The 19,671-nt window shown below is 36.4% G+C and overlaps 3 protein-coding genes across 3 annotated transcripts in view; 2 read left to right on the top strand and 1 right to left on the bottom strand.

Annotated features, from left to right (window-relative positions):
• Positions 1-19,671, bottom strand: part of LOC122513113 (G protein-coupled receptor kinase 5) — a 668,663-nt gene that overhangs the window by 433,355 nt on the left and 215,637 nt on the right. The window lies entirely within an intron of this gene.
• Positions 1-19,671, top strand: part of LOC122513116 (synaptic vesicular amine transporter) — an 81,235-nt gene that overhangs the window by 40,315 nt on the left and 21,249 nt on the right. The window lies entirely within an intron of this gene.
• LOC122513112 lies at positions 17,253-19,550 on the top strand. The gene is made up of 2 exons (XM_043629368.1): positions 17,253-19,229; positions 19,327-19,550. The coding sequence occupies exons 1-2, from the start codon at positions 17,298-17,300 to the stop codon at positions 19,531-19,533; spliced, it is 2,139 nt and encodes a 712-aa protein (XP_043485303.1). The 5' UTR covers positions 17,253-17,297; the 3' UTR covers positions 19,534-19,550.

Genomic DNA, 19,671 nt, shown 5'->3' with positions numbered 1-19,671 from the left:
TTCTTTGATAAGCTGCATTTTTTTGACGACCAGAAATATTAGTATTTGATAAATTTGCTGTAACAGTTACATTATCTTTTGCTAAAGATGTATTAACAGTTGTAGAGGATTTTGCTGAATTTATATTTGGTTTAGCCACTGTAATAATACTATCCTTTGTTTGGATTGATTGAGGATTAAGAATTCTATTATTATTTTGTTTTTTTTGTCGAAACTTTCTTTGAAAAGCAGCTTTCTTTTAACGTTTCATGACTTGATGTTGTTCTTCTTTTTTTTACTTGATTTTCATTTTTTAAATTAGTATATTTTGTAACATTTCTTGAATCAATACAATTATCTAATGATTTCGAAGTCATGCATTGTAATTGTCTATTATTAAAAGTTTCATCTGAACTGTTGATTTTTGAATTAATTGTTGCATTTTCAATAATTACATTATCTTTGTCTTTATAATTTCCTTTGTGTATTACTTCTCCTGATATTTTGATTCCTTAGGATTTCACGAGTATTTTGACATAAAGAAACCGATAGAGACTCTTAAACTTTCGGAGATATTGTATTTTTTGTCTTTGCGCGCAGGGCCAAAAAGCGCACTGAAGCAAAGGGTCTGTGTACAAGGTAACGGTCAAAATTACCTGATACTCGCGTAAATTTCAAACAAATTGAATTCTTTCTTTTTTAAATCAATTAGTAACATTTTATTAATAAATAAATAATAAATGAATAATATTTAAATAATAAATAATTAAATAAAAAATAAAACTCGTAAATTTCAATCCAATTGAATTCTTTCTTTTTTAAATCAATTAGTAATATTTTATGAATAAATAAATAATAAGTTATTAATAAATAAACAAATAATTTGTCTGCGTAAAATAAAATAAACAAATTAATGTAAATTAAAAAACAGTTCCTAGCAGATTATTTGACTACTTTTTAACTACTCTGATTTGTTCAACAAGTCCTACATTAAATTAAAAAACCTGTTTTAATCATCAAAAAGTAGTTAAAATAAATCAGATAAATAGAAAAATAAAAAAGTAATATATGATGGAAAAGTAACATTTTATTCGTTTACATAAAGCGAAGACCTAGTTCGCGAATCGAATAATTCTTTATATAAAGAGTGCGCATGCGTAGACTCGACTCGGATAACTTCGTTCAGTCTCGTGACGCGATTGCGCGTCCGGAAGAGTAGATTTGTCAAAGATGGGTTTCTAAGAGTCTCATTTTTAAATCAGCATTCGTTCGAGCTCCCTCTATGTTTGTAACAAGTGATAATTGTAGAACTAGGTGTTTTAAATAGTCTTTTTCGTAGTTAAAAAGAAATTATAAATTTAAACCTAAGGGAAAAATTAAAAAGAAACGCAAAGAAACTTATTTACATTTACTTAAACCTAAAAAAACAGAAAACTCAAATCAAACAAACAAACCTTAAACCACAAAAATGACACTGAAAAACATGCAATAAAACCTGGAACTATGAAAAAGACTATTAAAAAGACCTAGTTCTACAATTATCACTTGCTACAAACATTGAGGGTGCTCGAACGAATGCTGATTTAGAAATGAGACTCTTAGAACCCCCTCTTTGACAAATCCACTCTTCCAGACGCGCAGTCGCGTTACGAGATTGAACGAACTTATCCGAGTCGAGTCTACGCATGCGCACTCTTCATATAAAGAATTACTCGATTCGCGAACTAGGTCTTCGCTTTATGTAAACGAATAAAATGTTACTTTTCCATTATATATTACTTTTTTATTTATCTGATTTAATTAAATTCTTTTTGATAATTAAAACAGGTTTTTTAATTTAATGTAGGACTTGTTGAACAAATCAGAGTAGTTAAAAAGTAGTCAAATAATCTACTAGGAACTGTTTTTTAATTTACATTAATTTGTTTATTTTATTTTACGCAGACAAATTATTTGTTTATTTATTAATAACTTATTATTTATTTATTCACAAAATATTACTAATTGATTTAAAAAAGATAGAATTCAATTCGATTGAAATTTACGAGTTTTATTTTTTATTTAATTATTTATTGTTTAAATATTATTCATTTATTATTTATTTATTAATAAAATGTTACTAATTGATTTAAAAAAGAAAGAATTCAATTCGTTTAAAATTTACGCGAGTATTAGGTAATTTTGACCATTACCTTGTACACAGAGCCTTTGCTTCAGTGCGCTTTTTGGCCCTGCGCGCAAAGACAAAAAATACAATATCTCTGAAAGTTTAAGAGTCTCCATCGATTTCTTTATGTCAAAATACTCGTGAAATCCTAAGGAATCAAAATATCGCTATTAGAAAAAAATTAAAGATACGCTTATAAACAAAAAATTTGTTTAAACAATATTTTTTAAATTTTTTATTTAAAACAAAAAAAATTTTTTTTGTAATTTTTTTCATTTTAATTGTTTGTAAATAATAAGTTATCCCTGAAAAAATCATTAAAATCCATCCATATGTCTCTGAGATATTGCGTTTTCAAAATTTCAAAAAAAAAAATTTGAAAACCCTGAACAATCACAAATTTTCAAAATTTTCGAAAATCTTTTTTGGAATTTTTATTCGCATGTATTCCCCTACAATTTCTCAAAGTTTCACAAAAATCGGAGAACTGAGGGACAACTTTGATTTGTTAGGTATGATTTAACCCAATAATTTCTCCCCCATTTCTATTAGTTTTTGATTTTATAAATAATTTACTGTTAACTTTATGTTCACAAAGTTTTACATAAGAATGATCACGTGTAATGTTCATTTCATTACAATAACCTGTCTCTATATGTGACTTTGAAATAAAATCAGACTGATTTTGTTTTTGAACAGAAGTATGTTTATTTTGTCGAGAGGTGCGCTTGTAAGCAACATTTCTGTCACGAATTGACGTTTTAACTTTAGAAGTAGAAATATTTTCTTCTGCTGATGATAAAGCTGTGGATGTGCTTTGGGGCCTCGTATTTAATGTTTGCTCTGTACTAATGAATTCATTAGAATCCAATGATTCAGAGCGAACAATTTTATTATTTTCTCGCTTTTTTTGTCGATGTTTTTTTTTATAAGCAGCTTTTTTGACGTTTTATGATTTTATATTTTTCTTCTTCTTCAGAAAAATGAACATAGCTCTTTTTTCTCGTTGCTTCTCAGTTATTATTAATCTTGTATCTTTCATTCCATTGCTTGAATCAATAGGAATATTATTAACATCATTTGCTGAAATTAAAGGCAAATTTTCTAAACAACTATCAACAACATTTTTTTTTTACAAACATTGCTGGTTGAATTCAACGGTGATAAATTATTGTCAACAATTTTATTTTCTTCATTTTGGAAACTTTTTTCTCTAGCTCAATTCCTAAGATGACACTCCCAATTATATTCAACAGTCATAGTTCTAATATTAGTCGACCTTACGGACGGAAATTTACTTAAACGATTGTTTTTGAACATTGACATTAAATGATTTCTCATGTTATAATAATAGTAATTGACAGAGTGGGGAATAATTTTAAAAAAAATATCGATGTTGCGAATGCTATTGCATATATTCCACAAGCAAGACTATTGTTTGGTTGTTGATCAACAGTTGTGAAAACTACTGGAGGTTTAAAAGGATATAATCTACTTAAATATTTCCTTTGATCTTTATTTAAACATCCTTTATTAAGACTATCATAAATATAAAGTCTCATTCCATCATAATAAGTGAAAATCCAATGACCTTTCTTGATAGGTCCACTAAAAAGTATTTGAATATGCTTTTTTTACCTTTTTCAATCGGACTAATAAATTCAAGCGTATATATAAATACAAAGTGCTTTGCATGCTAAAAGCAGAATTTCATTCTCTTCTCAATAATTTTTCGAATTCATCAATATGAGTATCATTTAACATTCCTCCTTCAGTAAGTATAATATTAAAATCTGTAACACTTAAATTTGCGTAAATAAATATAAATTCACATTTTCTTTATGGAAATGGTGAACTAAAGTATTGAATTTGGTTACTAAACCTTGCATAACTGAAAGCATGAGAAAACAACTAAGTTTCAGTCAAAAACAAAATGTGCATTTTTGCATGGTGATGTCATTGCGAACTTGGTACGGTCTGCGCTTGCGCAAAGAGCAACAGAGTTCACGTCGCAAAAAATTAATGTGTTGCACTATATCAACCGCACGGACGATGAAGAAGTTTTTACCCTTTCTCTTGTAATTTCAAGGAGGAAAGGGAAAAATTTACCCTTCCACATGTTGAAGGACCAATCGCTGACATGGAACTTCTTCATCATCCGTGCGGTTGATATAGTCAAACAGTTTATTTTTCGCGACGCGTCAAAAATGCTATTTTACAGGTCATTTTAATTAGTCATTTTACTAATTGCTTTTTATTGCTCATAGTCAAAAACAATTTTATTGGAAACTTTGATACTCTAATTTTCCATTTTCGTAAAGAAAGTGTAAAAATGTTATTTTTTGTGGGAGAATTAGCTGTCGCAAAATTGCGATTTTAGTGCTGGTTTAGTAACCTTTTCGTTTGTTTACATTTTACAACTTAGACATAGCCTTAAGGTCAAACAATTTTTTTTCTAAATGCTTACTTCTAATCAAAAGAGCATGAAAAAACATATTGAAACATATTGAAAAAACATATTGAAACTGAACATTGAATAATTTTACTTTCTCATAGATAGAGACACTTTGTGCGAAGCGCATAATCGCATAATTTTCAAAAATTAAAAGAAAGTTTAAAGTTTTACGTATTATAATGTTTATGAATAAAATAAAATAAATTTAACGTCGCATGAAAACGCATAATTTTTTTTCATCACACAATTTTGAATTCTCGCATAATTGTGCATAATTATATTTTTTGTGCAAGAAATATAAAAATATTTCACAGTCTAAATCTGCATTAACGAAATATCTCTTTATAAATACATGTTATCATAAATTTATGAATAAAATTAATCATCCATAATTAAAAGGGCAATCCTAGTTGTAATTTTCAAAAAATCGGTTTTTCTTGTCTTGTATTTTTTCTAAGTTTACTCACACAACACCGAAAATTTCCTAAATATTTACTAAAAATTTACTTGCAAGCTTGGAAGTACATATTTACTTGCGAAGTTTAGTGAAAATTCTGCAAAGATTTAAATGTCCCATTTCAATAAATGTTGAGCTATGTAACTTTACAAGTAAATTCTTCGATGTTTGGAAGTAAATCTTTAATAAATTTTTAGGAAAGTTTCGGTACTGTGTGGGTAGGGTCTCAGACATATGTTTGTAAAATAATAAGTTGATATTTTAATAATTGAGTGAGATATAAAGCTTTAAAGATCTGAAGTAAGGTTCAGTTAAGTCTGACTTCCTGTAGCCCGCAAAAAAATTTCGTCTAATGAAAGAGTATGATAAAACTTTAAACTCGTTTTTCTTAAAACAGCATTTTGCAAATCGGTGATCGCACTATTTCTTAAACCTACTGCACTGAATCTCCGATTTTTCTTGAGTTTCGTGGGCTTTTTTAATACATAAAAATCTACTCCTCACGTCAATAGAATGATTTCTTTTCTTAAGAAAGGGGTCGTCCATGAAGCATTAGATATTTGAAGGAGTAGGTGGGTCCATAAAATATCATGATTCATATTAATCATTAATGGAAAAAGCATCAAGATGGTTGGGAATAAAATTTCGGAAATTAAGTATGCTTTATGGATGACCCCAAACAATATCTTTTTACAGCTCAGAACCCACAGCATTTTTTTATCTTTTACTTAAACTAAATTCGTTTGAATTTTGTATTTCTGAGAAACCAGCTCCATGTTACCGTGGTCATCGCAAAAAATATTTCTTATGATGCTCTTTACTCTATATTTATAGAGAATAAGTTGCTTTATTTAAAAATGTTGGTGGTTTTTCTTAAAAAAAATTCATGCAAATGATAAATTTTTGTACCCTACAACTAGGGTTGCCCCCTTAATTAATAAAGTTCAACTAAATTTTTTTGGGGTCAGTCCATTATATTTCATCTAAAGTCGTTGCGGCCTATTTTTAATAAAATCTCATAATTTGTAAAAATGATGTTTAATATCCATAAAATTCATTTTTAAGAATTATTTTATAAAATTTTTTGAATTTAACTTAGAATTATAATTTTTAAGTTGAGTTGCACAGAAAAAAGGTTAGATTGACAGTTATGAAAATTTAATAAAAAAGCATGGAAATACTTTAGATAATGCAAATTTCTTGATTGATATTTGCTAAGAATGAGCTAATTTACTTGTATAAATAGATTATTATGTAAACATACCCAAAATAATAGATAAAAATTAATTTTAAAATTTACCTATGAAATGTCAAAAGTCACTACATTTTAATAACATTTTTCTAAAAAGTTTAAAAATATAAAAAAATTTATTACTATTTAATGTAAAGTATTTTCAATGTACTCTCATAATATGTGCTTGTTGCGCCAATATTAGCAACATAAAAATTATAAATATAATAACAAAACATATATTAAAAATGTTTAAAAATCATTGAAACAAAAATTTAAATTCATTTTATTTCAAAATAATATTTTACTAAAACTCGCTTCAAGTTAGATTGCAGCAGGTTTAAGATCGCGTTACCATGAGGAATTCCCGAAGTCAGCAAAACGACACTTAGAATACAGTGACTTCACTTGGCAACTCACATCCAAAAGAAATAATATAATTTTATTGTTTCAAAAATAATTTTAATTCACGTAAGATGCAAGCCCTTGAAGTCAACACGGATAATGAAAACGTATAAAGGATTATAGAATTTAAAATTAAATATAATACAATCATTATAATTCAATTAATTATAATTATTGTATTGTAATTATTATGATTTTAAAATTTATAATTAAAATTAATATAATTAAAATAATACCGCATTGTAATAGACGGGCATCGTGCGAAGAAAACAAAGGTTGTGTTCAACGACGAAGCGCTCTCTCTCGCTCTAACGGAATGTTCGCGACTCTTTACTCCTATAGCCACAAATGCACGGCGGGTTCTCGCTCGCTCTCATTTAAAATTTAACATAGAATACATACATACCCCGGGATCTTTATGAAATACGCATTCGCTTATGTTCCTATACCTATCCTCTCTTTACCCATTACACTTCCCAGACCTACAAGCTATGCTGCCATGCTAACACCAAGCATGTGCATTTCTTTTGATATCTAAACAACTGATCAATTCCAGATCAATATTGGGACAATTGATTTAATGTTGGAATTGTAGTAACCTTTAAAGGGTTACAACATAGAATGAAATTTCTATTTTTTGAAATGTCCATTATTTCCAACTTACATTAATCCTATTTTCAGAGATTGATAAAAAAAAAAGAAAAAAATAATAATAATAATAATAATAATAATAATAACAAATAGACAAATTAATATTTGTTTCCAAAATTGAAAGAATATTTAAAATGTTCTTTCCTAAGAATAAAAGAAAAGGAATGCATTTCAACATAATGCACCTGCAAAATTGCAAATTCAGCAATTTCGGCATAGCAACAGGTCCAACGCCCTGTCCCCACCTTTCCACATTCTTTCCGGAAGCAAACTATAAAAACACATTAATTACCCATCTAAATTGAACAGTACGGTCTCTACTCGCGAATAAGCGCGTACGATTAAAAATCCCAGGCAGTCTCCCGTCCGGTAACTAGGACACTTTATTGTTTGTATTGTCATACCTACAATATTGTTCGGACGAAAATAAAATCCAACTTACTCCGAAGTCCGCGGAGGCAGCCTAGAAGCCGAATCAGTGAAGATATATTTTATCTTGTTGAAAGACCGGCCGGATCCGCGAAATTTCCGCGTCCGCCCTGTGTTTGGTGGTTTAGGAGTTAGAATAAGAGACAATTTGTGAAAATTTGTTTAGCGCCCGTTGACGAGTGCGACGGTAGTTTTTAAGTGCGAACGCCAGGACGGTAAGTACCAATGTATCGTTCCAGGCCAATTAAATCCATTTTCTACCTTTCCTAAAAATTGTACGAGGGGCAGATAATTCGAGTCAATTTAAATTTAATAAATAACTGTATAACTGATATATTTTAACTGTTTTAAATTTCTTTATTCCTTCTTGAGATCTGATAGGGTAGATTTTCCGAATTTTCTAGGAGAATCTCAGCTTCGTGGATATAAATCGAATCCCATAATAATAAACAAGACCTTTAGTCTTGTCAGTTTGAACTTCCGAGAATCTTAAAAATAGGACCAACTTAAAAGTCTACTTTAATTTTAACAATTAATAAATTATCAATTGTTTTAAATATTAAATATTTTTCTGGTTCGTAACAAACTGATGGTGGCAGCGGTGGGATTTTATCCCGGCGAGGCCATCGTGCCCTGAAGATTTCAATTTCTATTTTTGTTTTTCTTTTAAAATGTCTTTTAGAAAATGCCACATAAAAATAGAAACGTTTGGGGAGGGTCAAAATTAAAGAATTTTTTGAGAATTAGAGGTTCTTCTAAACTAGAAAAAGAGATATTAAGTGACAGAAACTTAAGTAAAATCATATCTGCAAATCAATCAAAAGTAGAAGCCGAAATCGCGCTTAAACGAAAAGAAATCGAGCGCCGTGTTAAATTAGCTTTGGAAAACAGAGAAAAGGAAAATTAAAACCTACCTTTCCTTGTTTTGATCTTTCTTGACATTACTACCCCCCCCCCTTTTTCAGAATTATTATTTTTTTTTTCCTTTTATTTATACTATCTTTTTCTAATTTAATTTCGTTGTTAACCCAAGAAAAGCAACGATTGAGATTTAATATTAAATCTTAATTTTCAATCTTTTAATAGGACTATTTAAGACAAGGCTCCGTGGCTCGCCCATTGGTAGACAAGTCTGTCTAGACTTAATTAAAGCTTGAATAGCTATTCTCGATTCGGTTATGCGATTTTATTCCATCCTTATTCTCTAATCCTAAGACAAGGCTCCGTGGTTCGCCCACTGGTAGACAAGTCTAAAATAAAATCCTTCTTACCCTTTCTTTAATTCTCTAGTTCTTGTATTCCGCTATTTTTCTTCCTTTACTCTGTTTTTCTCAATTTGTCATTTTTAAATGCCAGAAAGTTTAAGAAAGAGGGGAACGCGATCTAGAAAGAAGGGCAGATCAAAAAGATCAACAAGGGCCTGTTTAAAGACACAAAAAAAATTTTCTGCTAACAGAAAAACCGTAAAAACTCTAGACTCTGCCCCCTCACAAATAATTCTCCCTGAAACCTTTCCATCTCCAATCGTTAAATATCGCCGACTTACTTTAGCTGGTTGGAAAGAAAAATACCCAGAAAATTTGCATTATTCTGTGACATTTAACCAAAAATTACCATATTATAAAGGTAGTGTTATTAATCGCGGAACCTTAAGGGAACTTTCCCTAACCCTGGTACGATCAGCTGATATTCTCACAGACACCACAACTCTAAGTCTAAGAGTAAGACGAATCGAAAATTTCAACGACCAGAAAGTGAAAATTATCCGAGCTCCCGTTCTAGTTCTAGATTCAGATAATGACAGCTACGACAGTGACGCTACTGTGAAATACGAAAATGACGTTTTGATAATTGATTAAATTACCTCATATTTATTCAGATTTATTCAGTATAAATTGGATGGACGAACAATGATAGAGTTAAGAAACATGTCTTACCACGACATCGACTCCCCCTTTTCGACACCTATTGCACACATTAAGAGAATCCCCACTTCTAACAGTCGCCTTGTTATAAATTTCACCTCCTTGAATAATAAAGTGTCGCGTTATGAAAAATTGCCAACAACAGTGACCCCCAAACAATAGTTCGCGCCTCTTACGCACTCAGTCGATTTTATTTTTATTTTGTGAGTGAAATTATTTTCAATTCCGATTTTAGTTATATTGTGCACTTAGCAGGAATATTCCGTGGTGGTGAAATAACTAAAAATCTGGACTATTAAAAAGATTCAATTGTGTGTGATTATCTATTATCTCGTGCATTCCCAAATTCAACATGTCTCGTCCCGAAGAAAATGGTAGCATACATTTTGTCGCCGACCAAGCAAATTTGCAGGGACAGCAAAATGCGTTCCAGCATGACACAACAGCAGCAATGGCCTCTGTACTCGAATGTATGACCTTGCAGCGTAGTACATTCCACATTCCGTGTTTTGATGGGCGAAGCCCACCTTTAAAAGAATTTTTGCAGGATGTTGCGAATGGAGCAGTCTTCATTAATGAACAAACTGAACCAGGTTTTATTAAAGCCATTTTAAGTAAGCTAAAGGGCGCAGCACGAGAAAGTGTCAGAGATAAACAATTTTTGACAACTCAGGAATTGATAAATCACCTTACTAAAAGATTTGCCACATCGAAAAAGTACCAATGGTATTTAGAAAACATCATAAACATTCGCCAGAAACAGTCAGAAACGGTCAGCGATTATCACGATCGCCTACAGGGATTAATCAGTGGAGCGAAACACGCATTGGACGCAAAATATCAACACAGGTACCGACAGGTAGAGGGCGCTGCCGTCCGTGTACAAGAAGAAGCTGAAAGCACCATCATGATGCGACCTATTATCGAGTGTGCACTAGAAGCCTTTATGAGAGGATTGCCCGAAGAGATGTCGATCTTCGTTGACACCCGAAACCCCGCCAATTTAGAAGAAGCTTTCGACCACGCCCTGCGCGCTGAAGAAAGGCAGGAATATGCAGAGAAATCACGAAGTTCATCTTACCGTATCTCACGACGTGATGATCCCCCTCGCCCACCTAGTCCATACTCACGCCAAATGGACCAACCAATTCAAGAAAGGTCGCGTCGAGAAACTGAACGGGATCATTACCCCCCTAAACAACATAAAAATTCGGTCAATGACACGCTCCAATTCACCCCAGAACAATTAGCCACCTTTTATCGGTCTTTGATGCCAACTTTCGGGAATGCTCAGCCGTGTATGTCGTCAGCACAGCCATCCCCTTCCCCTCAGCTAACGAACTATCAACTACATACAGCTCAGCATCAATCCATGCCCTATGCACCTCAAGCTATGCAACAATTTCAACAAACGAATTATCCTAGGCAAAATCCGAGTTTTAAACCTAGCCCTACTCCGCCTCGCTCAGTATCACCTGGTCCACAGAACGATTTAAACTCACAGCAGACTCGACGCTCAGACGCGGCACCGAGTCCAATACCCCAGCGTCATCGGAGTGTTCAGTTCGGAGAAACTACGGTAAGGTCCTTCGAGCAGGATCAACAGCCGAGGACTCCCCAGTAGTGGAACTTTCTGGACCAGAATTTCGAAAATCAAAAATCCGATTCTTTATTGATCCAGGCTCTGACTCTAATATTATCAAATTGTGCGCCCTAAAACCTGGTCTTACCATCAACCCTTGTAAATCCATCGAAATCATAGGTATCAATAAACATCCAGTCATAACACTTGGTACCATTGACCTTACAATCTTGAAATCCACGTTCGAATTTCATGTTGTAGAAGATGACTTTCCGATTTCATCACAAGGGATTCTAGGAAGACACTACATCCGCAAGGAAAAGGCCCAGATATCATTTTGGCATAATGCCCTAATAATAATGTCCGACCCAACCAACCCTATTCCTTTCGTGGATAAAGAATCACGCGCTGAAAAAGAACTTTTGAAACCACTTATTAAACCCTTCAAAAGAGTGTTTCGAATTCATGCCAGGACGCGTAGTCCGATTGCAATCGACGTCATCAATCCTGACCTGCCTCAAGGTTACCTCCCACGGATCAAAACTCCAGAAGGAGTATTTATTGGTGAAGCTGTTGTGAATAGCAAGGATGGTGTTTGTCATGCCGTTGCAATTAATACCACCGAGATGGACGTAGACTTCGAACTCACCCCCCAAGAATTAATACCTTTTGACTTCTGCGAATTGCCTGGAGAAGAATCTTCTGAGATCGAAAATGAAAATTTTCCAATTCCAACGATTTCATATGCAGAACGCGTAAAAAGGGTAAAAGAGGCCCTTTTCGTATCTCATCTAACTCAGGAGGAGAAGAACCTTGTTTTTAAATGGGCAGAAGACTACGCGGACATTTTTCATCTTAACGGAGAGCAGCTATCCTGTACTCATTTGATCCAGCATCGGATCCCCACCATCGATGATAAGGTGATACATAAGAAGCAGTACCGATCACCAAATGAGGCTCTTGAGCAAATTGACGAACAACTACGTAAGCAGCTCGATAGTGGAATAATAAGAAATTCCACTTCTCCTTACAACGCTCCACTGCTGATAGTGCCGAAGAAACTCGACGCATCCGGAAAAAGGAAATGGCGCGTAGTCATAGATTATCGGGCCCTTAACGAAAAGGTAATAGGAGACGCGTATCCCCTCCCTAATATCACCGCCATCTTTGATAAGCTTGGGTCTGCGAGATTCTTTACAGTCTTCGATCTTGCAAGCGGATTCCACCAAGTCGAAACGCACCCAGACGATAGACACAAAACCGCTTTTTCGTCTCGAAATGGGCATTTCGAATATGAGCGCATGCCCATGGGAATTAAAAACGCACCTCCAACATTTCAGCGGCTTCTAAACAATGTTCTTTGTGGAATGCTCGATTCAGAAGCATTCGTGTATCTAGATGATATTATTATCTATTCTGACACCCTTGAGGAACATGACAAACGAGCGCGAAGATTGTACAATCGACTTCGAGACGCAAACCTCAAGCTCCAACCTGACAAATGCGAATTCATGAAAAAGGAAGTTGCATACCTTGGTCACATAGTGGGAGAAGATGGAGTGAAACCAAATCCAGCGAAGATTAAGGCCATCAAACATTTCCCCGTGCCAAAAACTCAGAAGGAAGTTAGAAGTTTTCTAGGTCTCTCAGGTTACTATCGACGCTTTATAAAAAATTATGCTATGGTGGCGAAACCTTTGTCCGATCTATTGAAGAAAACGAAAGAGTGGAAGTGGAAAGACCAACAGCAGAGAAGTTTCAAAAAACTCCGAAAATATCTGTGCAGAAGACCTATTCTCCAATATCCAGATTTTACGCAGCCCTTTAAACTCACAACCGATGCTTCGGAACACGCAATTGGAGCTATGCTGACGCAAAAAAAAAATGGTATTGACCTCCCTGTCGCATACTACTCTAAAGTGTTAAATGCAACTGAGCAAAAATATCTTAAGACAGAGAAGGAATGTCTTGCTACATTATATGCTGTGGAGCATTTTCGTCCATATCTATACAGTCAAAACAAAGAATTTATTCTTTCATGTGACTGTGAACCAGTTCATTGGATAAGTTATGTGGAAAATCCTGGAACTAGGCTCGAAAAGTGGCGACTTAAACTTCGAGGATACAGATACAAATTTGAGTATAAGCCAGGGAAAATAAATCGAATCGTTGAAGCCCTCTCAAACAACCCTGTTGATGATACCAACCCTCAGGACAAAGGGGATAGTATACAATCTACTGAATCAGAATGGTCAGAATCTTCCGAAGAATCTAATCAAGAGGAAGATCAACATTCCGGGCCACAAGATCCTTCACCCTCGTTACGAGCATTTCCCATCACGCGAAGTCAAGCCGAAAAGAATGACGGTGCGCGAGTGAAACCTGATTCGACTCAGAATAAAATTAGTTCAACAGTTCCCCCACCAACTAAAATACTGACCCGAGCAACAGAAAAGACAACGAGTCTGAGACCCAATCCCACTTTCAAACTTCCATTGACCTCGAAATTACCTACTGCAAACAAGCAATTACGAAACCCTTCATCCTCATCTTCTGAATTCCGAACAACAAGGTCCACCAGAGACACAATAAAAAAGGGTGTGTTTGCACCAAAGACAATTCTCTCAAGGCCAACAACAGTTCCCCCACTCAAACCTATACAAAAAAATCCAAAAGATTTCTCAGCCACTGGAAAACTCTTAAACCCAAATCTGCCCGGTGCAAGAAAAAGAGGTAGACCTCTAGGAAGCACAAACATTAAGAAGAAAGAAGACGATTATGTTGTCCCTTCTAGCAGCAAAGTCACTGACCTAGACACTAGCTGTGTCGCAAGCAGAACACGAAAGAGGAAACGCGAATCTCTCACTGAGGCCAAACCACGAGAGGAAAGAGAATTCTCTTCGTCAGATGAATCCGCTACGGAAAGCGGAAACGAGGAAAATTCTGATCCTCCAGTTTTCCGAAAAAGCCATAGTGTATTTCCCAGCCTACCATTGCATCCCCCAATAAGACAATCTTCCTCCGCGAGTGACAACAATCTAAAACCAACCCTGCAATCTGAAACCCCCTTTTTTTTAAATCAATACACAGACGTTTATGTAGATGGCGCATGTTGTGATAATGGAGGTGTAAGACCACGTGCGGGAATAGGTGTATGGTTCGGACCAGATCATCCCTTAAATGTCTCCCGTAGATATCGAGGAAGGCAAACAAACAATGCCTCAGAGATTGAAGCTGCAACGGAAGCCATCAGACAAGCAAAACGTGCTGGCATCGACCATTTAAGAATAAAAACTGACTCCAAGGTTCTTTTACAAGGAATACAAGAATGGGTTCCAAAATGGCAAACAAATGATTGGAAAACAAACGAGAATAAACCAGTCAAAAACAAAAAGGCTTATGAACGTTTAGTTGACGCATTAAAGAACATAGATGTCATTTGGGAACATGTACCCGGTCATGGCGGAATAGATGGGAACGAGAATGCTGACTGCTTGGCAAGAGAAGGTGCCATGCTGGAGCCTGATTCCAGTTCTTCCGGCACCGAATCATCGGACAAAGAACAGGCTAATGAACTTCCGCTGGAACAGATAATCGTAACTGGATCTTCTCAACCTGTCTACAGCGAAGAAAGTTCTGAACTAGCCGAAGGAGCCAACCAAGAACAAGAAAATATCGCACCCGTTTCAGTCGACCATGAGAATTCTATTAATCTATCGATCAGAAAATTTGATGAATCTCTGCAACAACGAAGATTAAATCACACTAACAACACTCTGGCATGGGACCACGAAGGTATGGACAAAACTCCACGAAGAAAGGCTCACATTTCCGATGACGAAAGTGACGAAGAATACTTGGCATACCTAAAATCACTGGACCCTTGCCAAGGTCTCGACGATAACGTTTTCGAAGGGCGACTAAAAAGATTCCTTGAAGGTTTCGACAAGCATCGAACAAAAAGTCAAGAAACTACGGAGATACCGCATCCCGAATCTGGACCTCACTTGATATCGCAACCATCCCCATCTGCACTCCCCACCTCTGGAATTTTGAAAGATACACCGCTGACAAGCCGCGCCCCTTCCAAGAGAAAAGGAAGTGTAGTTCAATTCAAAGACATACCGGAAATAAGCGAAGTGCTAAATGTCAACGAAAATCTACCGATATTCACCCCGGCCCCTTTAACCTCTCCAGGGGCCCAATCTACCCCTTTCACTCAGTTTCGTGCCAGGGAGAATGAACTAGTGACCGACAATCGGAAACAAAAACCAAACATTGTGCCACGACAGTTACAAACTGAGAATGACAATTTGTCCCCTCCAAAGCGACATATCCCCCACTCCGCAACATCGGTAAATCTTAAAATCCCGGTCCTGGATTCGTCGTGTTCGTCATCCACGGAAAATTCAGATAATGAATGTGTGATTACCCATAATCCTCGCGATTCTGTGGAAAACTCGGAAAATGTTTTCCACGAGTGGACAGAACCACTAACGTATAAGAAAGACAATATAGCACATTTCATATCAGAAGATTATGAACCAATCGACTCAGTTGCAAAACTTTTAATTGCTACAGAGAAGATTGATTTTCAAGACATCCGGGATAACAAACCAGTGAAAGGTCAAGTCCATGTTACACTTTGCGGTCGATACAAAGTATACTCGATTGTAGTGAAAAAGAGACATTCGGACGAACTGGACTGGAACGACGTTACGACGGGGTTAAAGAACCTAAAGTACGCACTGACCTTAGACAATCAAACACACTGCCGTATGGCTAATTCGGGAGATTTGTTAGGAAGTTTGCCACAAACAACAATGGCGGGCATCTTAGCAGGAATATTCCGTGGTGGTGATATAAAGATCACTCTCTGCCACGGTAAAATTGAGGTTCCTGCTGAGATCCTGCGACCAAAAATCATTGCCGAATTTCATGCCAGTCTGATCGGAGGTCATAAGGGCATAACAAAGACATACCGTCGAATTAGGGAACGCTATTATTGGCCTAGAATGCGAGACGAGGTCACTCAGTTTGTGCGAAAGTGCAAAAGTTGCCTTGAGAACAAACTTGTTAGGGCACGAACTCGAGAACCTATGCTAATAACAGATACCCCAGCAACCCCATTCGACAAAGTGTCATTGGACACAGTGGGAAAATTAAGAACTACCCCTAATGGGAACCGATACATTCTCACGATGCAAGACAATTTTAGTAAATACTGCATCGCGGTTCCCATCCCAGACATTAAGGCCACAACTATTGCACACGCAGTGGCAACGAATCTTTTCTCTCTGTATGGAGCACCTCGATGCGTGCTTACTGACAGAGGAGGGAGTTTTGTGAGTTCCCTTATGCGTAAACTCGAAAGAATTTTTGGCGTAAGGCAACTCACAACTTCCGGTTATCGTCCTCAAACCAACGGGGCACTTGAAAGGAGTCATATCGAGCTGACTGATTATATCAAACATTATGCGAATGATTTCGACGATTGGGATCGTCTACTTCCTTTCGCCATGTTTAACTGTAATACGTCAGTTCACGAGGCGACTAATTTCACCCCATACGAATTGGTTTTTGGTCGAATGGCTCGGATTCCAAGTTCGTTCCCACAAGGACCTGAATTGGAAACTTACGGTGTGTACCTGAGGGATCTTATCGTTAGGCTGCATGAGCTGCAGAATTTGGCCGCACAGAGATTGATCCATGCAAAGGAGAAATCAAAAGCACACTACGATCTGAGAGCTCGGCCTTCTAACGTTAAGATCGGCGATAAGGTATATACTTATAAGGAAGTAAGGTCCAATAAATTCGACTCCCGTGCTAATGGTCCATATTCTGTGGTCGGATTGACCGAGAATAATAATGTGGTTTTAGAAGATGAGACTGGCGAGAGGTTCGTCAAACATAGAGATAAGATAATGGTTGCCCATCTGTAACCATTATCTTCCACCAAAATCATTATAATAAAAAAAAAAAAAAAAAAAAAAAAAAATTTGTTTTAGATACAACAATGATGACAACACATTGGCCCTTGAAGTTTCTGTATTTCCTTCCCATCCTGATGACATATGCAAAATTCGAGGATCAGGATAGCCTACGGATGCATGGAGAAGGGTACGACATTACCCCAGTAATTGTCAGCAGTGGGATTTATTTTGAGCACGTTTCTGAAGTCCGAAGATCGACCAGTCGCTGGAGAGTAGCAGTGTTCCTTGACATTGCCAAACAAAGACGTCATTTCAACGACCTAAAAGCACGAATGGAGAGGATGAAAGAACTATGCCAACAACAAGAAAGAAATTGCAATGGACCCCCAGACTCTTTCAACTGGGAAGACAGATGGGAAATGGTAGAGGAAATACAAAACCAGTTCCAAATTCAAATCCGGGAATTACAAAATAGTAAAGAAACATCACCAATCAGATTGTCATCCCAATTGAGAGTAAGACGGAGCGTGCCATTACTTGGAATTTTGGGAAAGATTGCTGGACCAGTGGCCGGTGTCCTAAATTACGACGACGGGGAACGCTACGACGCCGAAATAAGAGAGCTAAACGAGGCACAAACCAACCTCTCACATTTAGTAGGGAAGCAGACCCATGTTATTCGATCTCAGTTAGATACTCTCCACTCTCAGTATCAACATCATGATGCTCGAATTGAACAGATTGAACAAAAATTGAGAAACCTATCATCCACAATTAATGACATCGTATCACCAAAAGAGGAATTAATGCGAAGAGGAATAGTGTCATCCATCTTATCAGGAATAAAACTAGGTCTGGACCACAACATACGAATTACATCCACCATGCTGGATGCAATACATGACGCTCGGAAAGGTCGACTACACCCAGGAATAATCTCATCACAACAACTGGAGCCTATTCTCCGAGATATTCAGGACAACCTAACGCAAGTCCGTTTTCCTCTGCCCGGTCCTAGGGTTAGCATCGACGAATTAATCAAAATAGCGACGACCTCTATTTGGTGCGAGATCGAAAACATAAAGATACTCATTGATATTCCATTATTGGAGGAGTACCGCTATCAAGCGTTCAAGATTCATCCCCTCCCTACCATACAAAAGGACTTAGGTAGTGGAAAACAAAGAGCATACGTGAATTCAAAATACAACTACCTCGTTGTCGATGACGCAAAGCGAACTTACTTGTTTCTTAGTGAAAAGGAGTGGGGAAGATGCCGAACCACCGCAGCTTATCATGCTTGTCTGGAAGGCGTGCCCATCTACGAACTTCACGAACGACCCTCATGTGAACCTATGCTTCTCCTTAAACCAACTATCGAAGCCATGAAATCCTGTCCAATCAGAATAACATCAAATCTGAATTCTTACTGGACACCGCTAAGAACACTGGCCTCCTGGCTCTATTCTTTTGCAGGACCGGAGATTGTCACTATCTCTTGTCATTCTATGAACCCAATCAACCTAAATTTAACTGGAACCGGAATAATGAAGTTAGCTCCAGGATGTTTTGCGCGAACCGAAGATGTCACCATTCCAGCCAATCCTGCGCAAAAAGGACAATCTGAGCTGATTTATGGAGCTGAATTGCACCTGAACCTATTAGAAATCTCGCCTCTTGTATCCACACACGCCAACCTAGCTCTGACCTTAGAAGAACAACAAGCAGAATTGAGTAACACCAAATCAATAACGTCTCACTTCGACGCCAACTCCAAAACACTCGACGAGTTGGAACAAGAACTACAGGATTTCGCAATACAACGACATTTTAAAAGCAAACAGGCCACTTTAGTTTATGGATCATATGGAGAATTGGCCCTAATTGTTGTCTTTATTCTGCTGTATGTCTGCAGGAAGCCTATATTAAATGGAGTCAATACCCTTCAAAACACTGTAAATCCCAAACGAGGACAAGTCAAACTTGAGACCCATTTTCGACCCCAGCCGCCGGAGGTAAACGAGAAAATCATTAAGTCTAAGATCAATGAAACAACGCCTCCGACGGATCTCACCAGTATCAAAGTGCCAAATTCAACCTTAACTGCTGCAGGACCATCGGACGAGAAACAACCGACCGACCAAGGATCAAAAGAAATCTTTAAGACATCAATACCACAGAAGAACGAGTCATCCGAAGGATGTATGCCAACTACATCCAAGTTCACATATTTATCATCACCGAAATCAGTTGTCACATTACCAATACAAGGACTACAACCAGTGTAACCGTAATGTGGTAAGAATGTGCAATTATTAAGGTAAGAGCAGCAATGATTTACGTAGGAAAAAAAAATCTGCGGCATGAAATAATAATATCTCATTAGCAAGGGCACCTCGTCATCGGTCTAACCGATAGGAGCTAAAAGCCATTTCACTAACTGCCGACTGAAGCGCC

This window comes from Leptopilina heterotoma, unplaced genomic scaffold (genome assembly GCF_015476425.1).
Source record: "Leptopilina heterotoma isolate Lh14 unplaced genomic scaffold, ASM1547642v1 Lhet_134, whole genome shotgun sequence".
NCBI classification, from domain to species: Eukaryota; Metazoa; Arthropoda; class Insecta; order Hymenoptera; family Figitidae; genus Leptopilina; species Leptopilina heterotoma.
Note: the sequence above shows the minus strand (reverse complement) of the source record. Positions and strands in the feature narration are given on the sequence as shown.

Excerpts from the sequence above, each read along its gene's own strand:
- LOC122513112 (XM_043629368.1), top strand. The coding sequence starts at position 17,298 with ATGATGACAACACATTGGCCCTTGAAGTTTCTGTATTTCCTTCCCATC. Across the intron at positions 19,230-19,326 it reads TTCGACCCCAGCCGCCGGAG|GACCATCGGACGAGAAACAA; the intron begins GTAAACGAGAAA and ends TAACTGCTGCAG.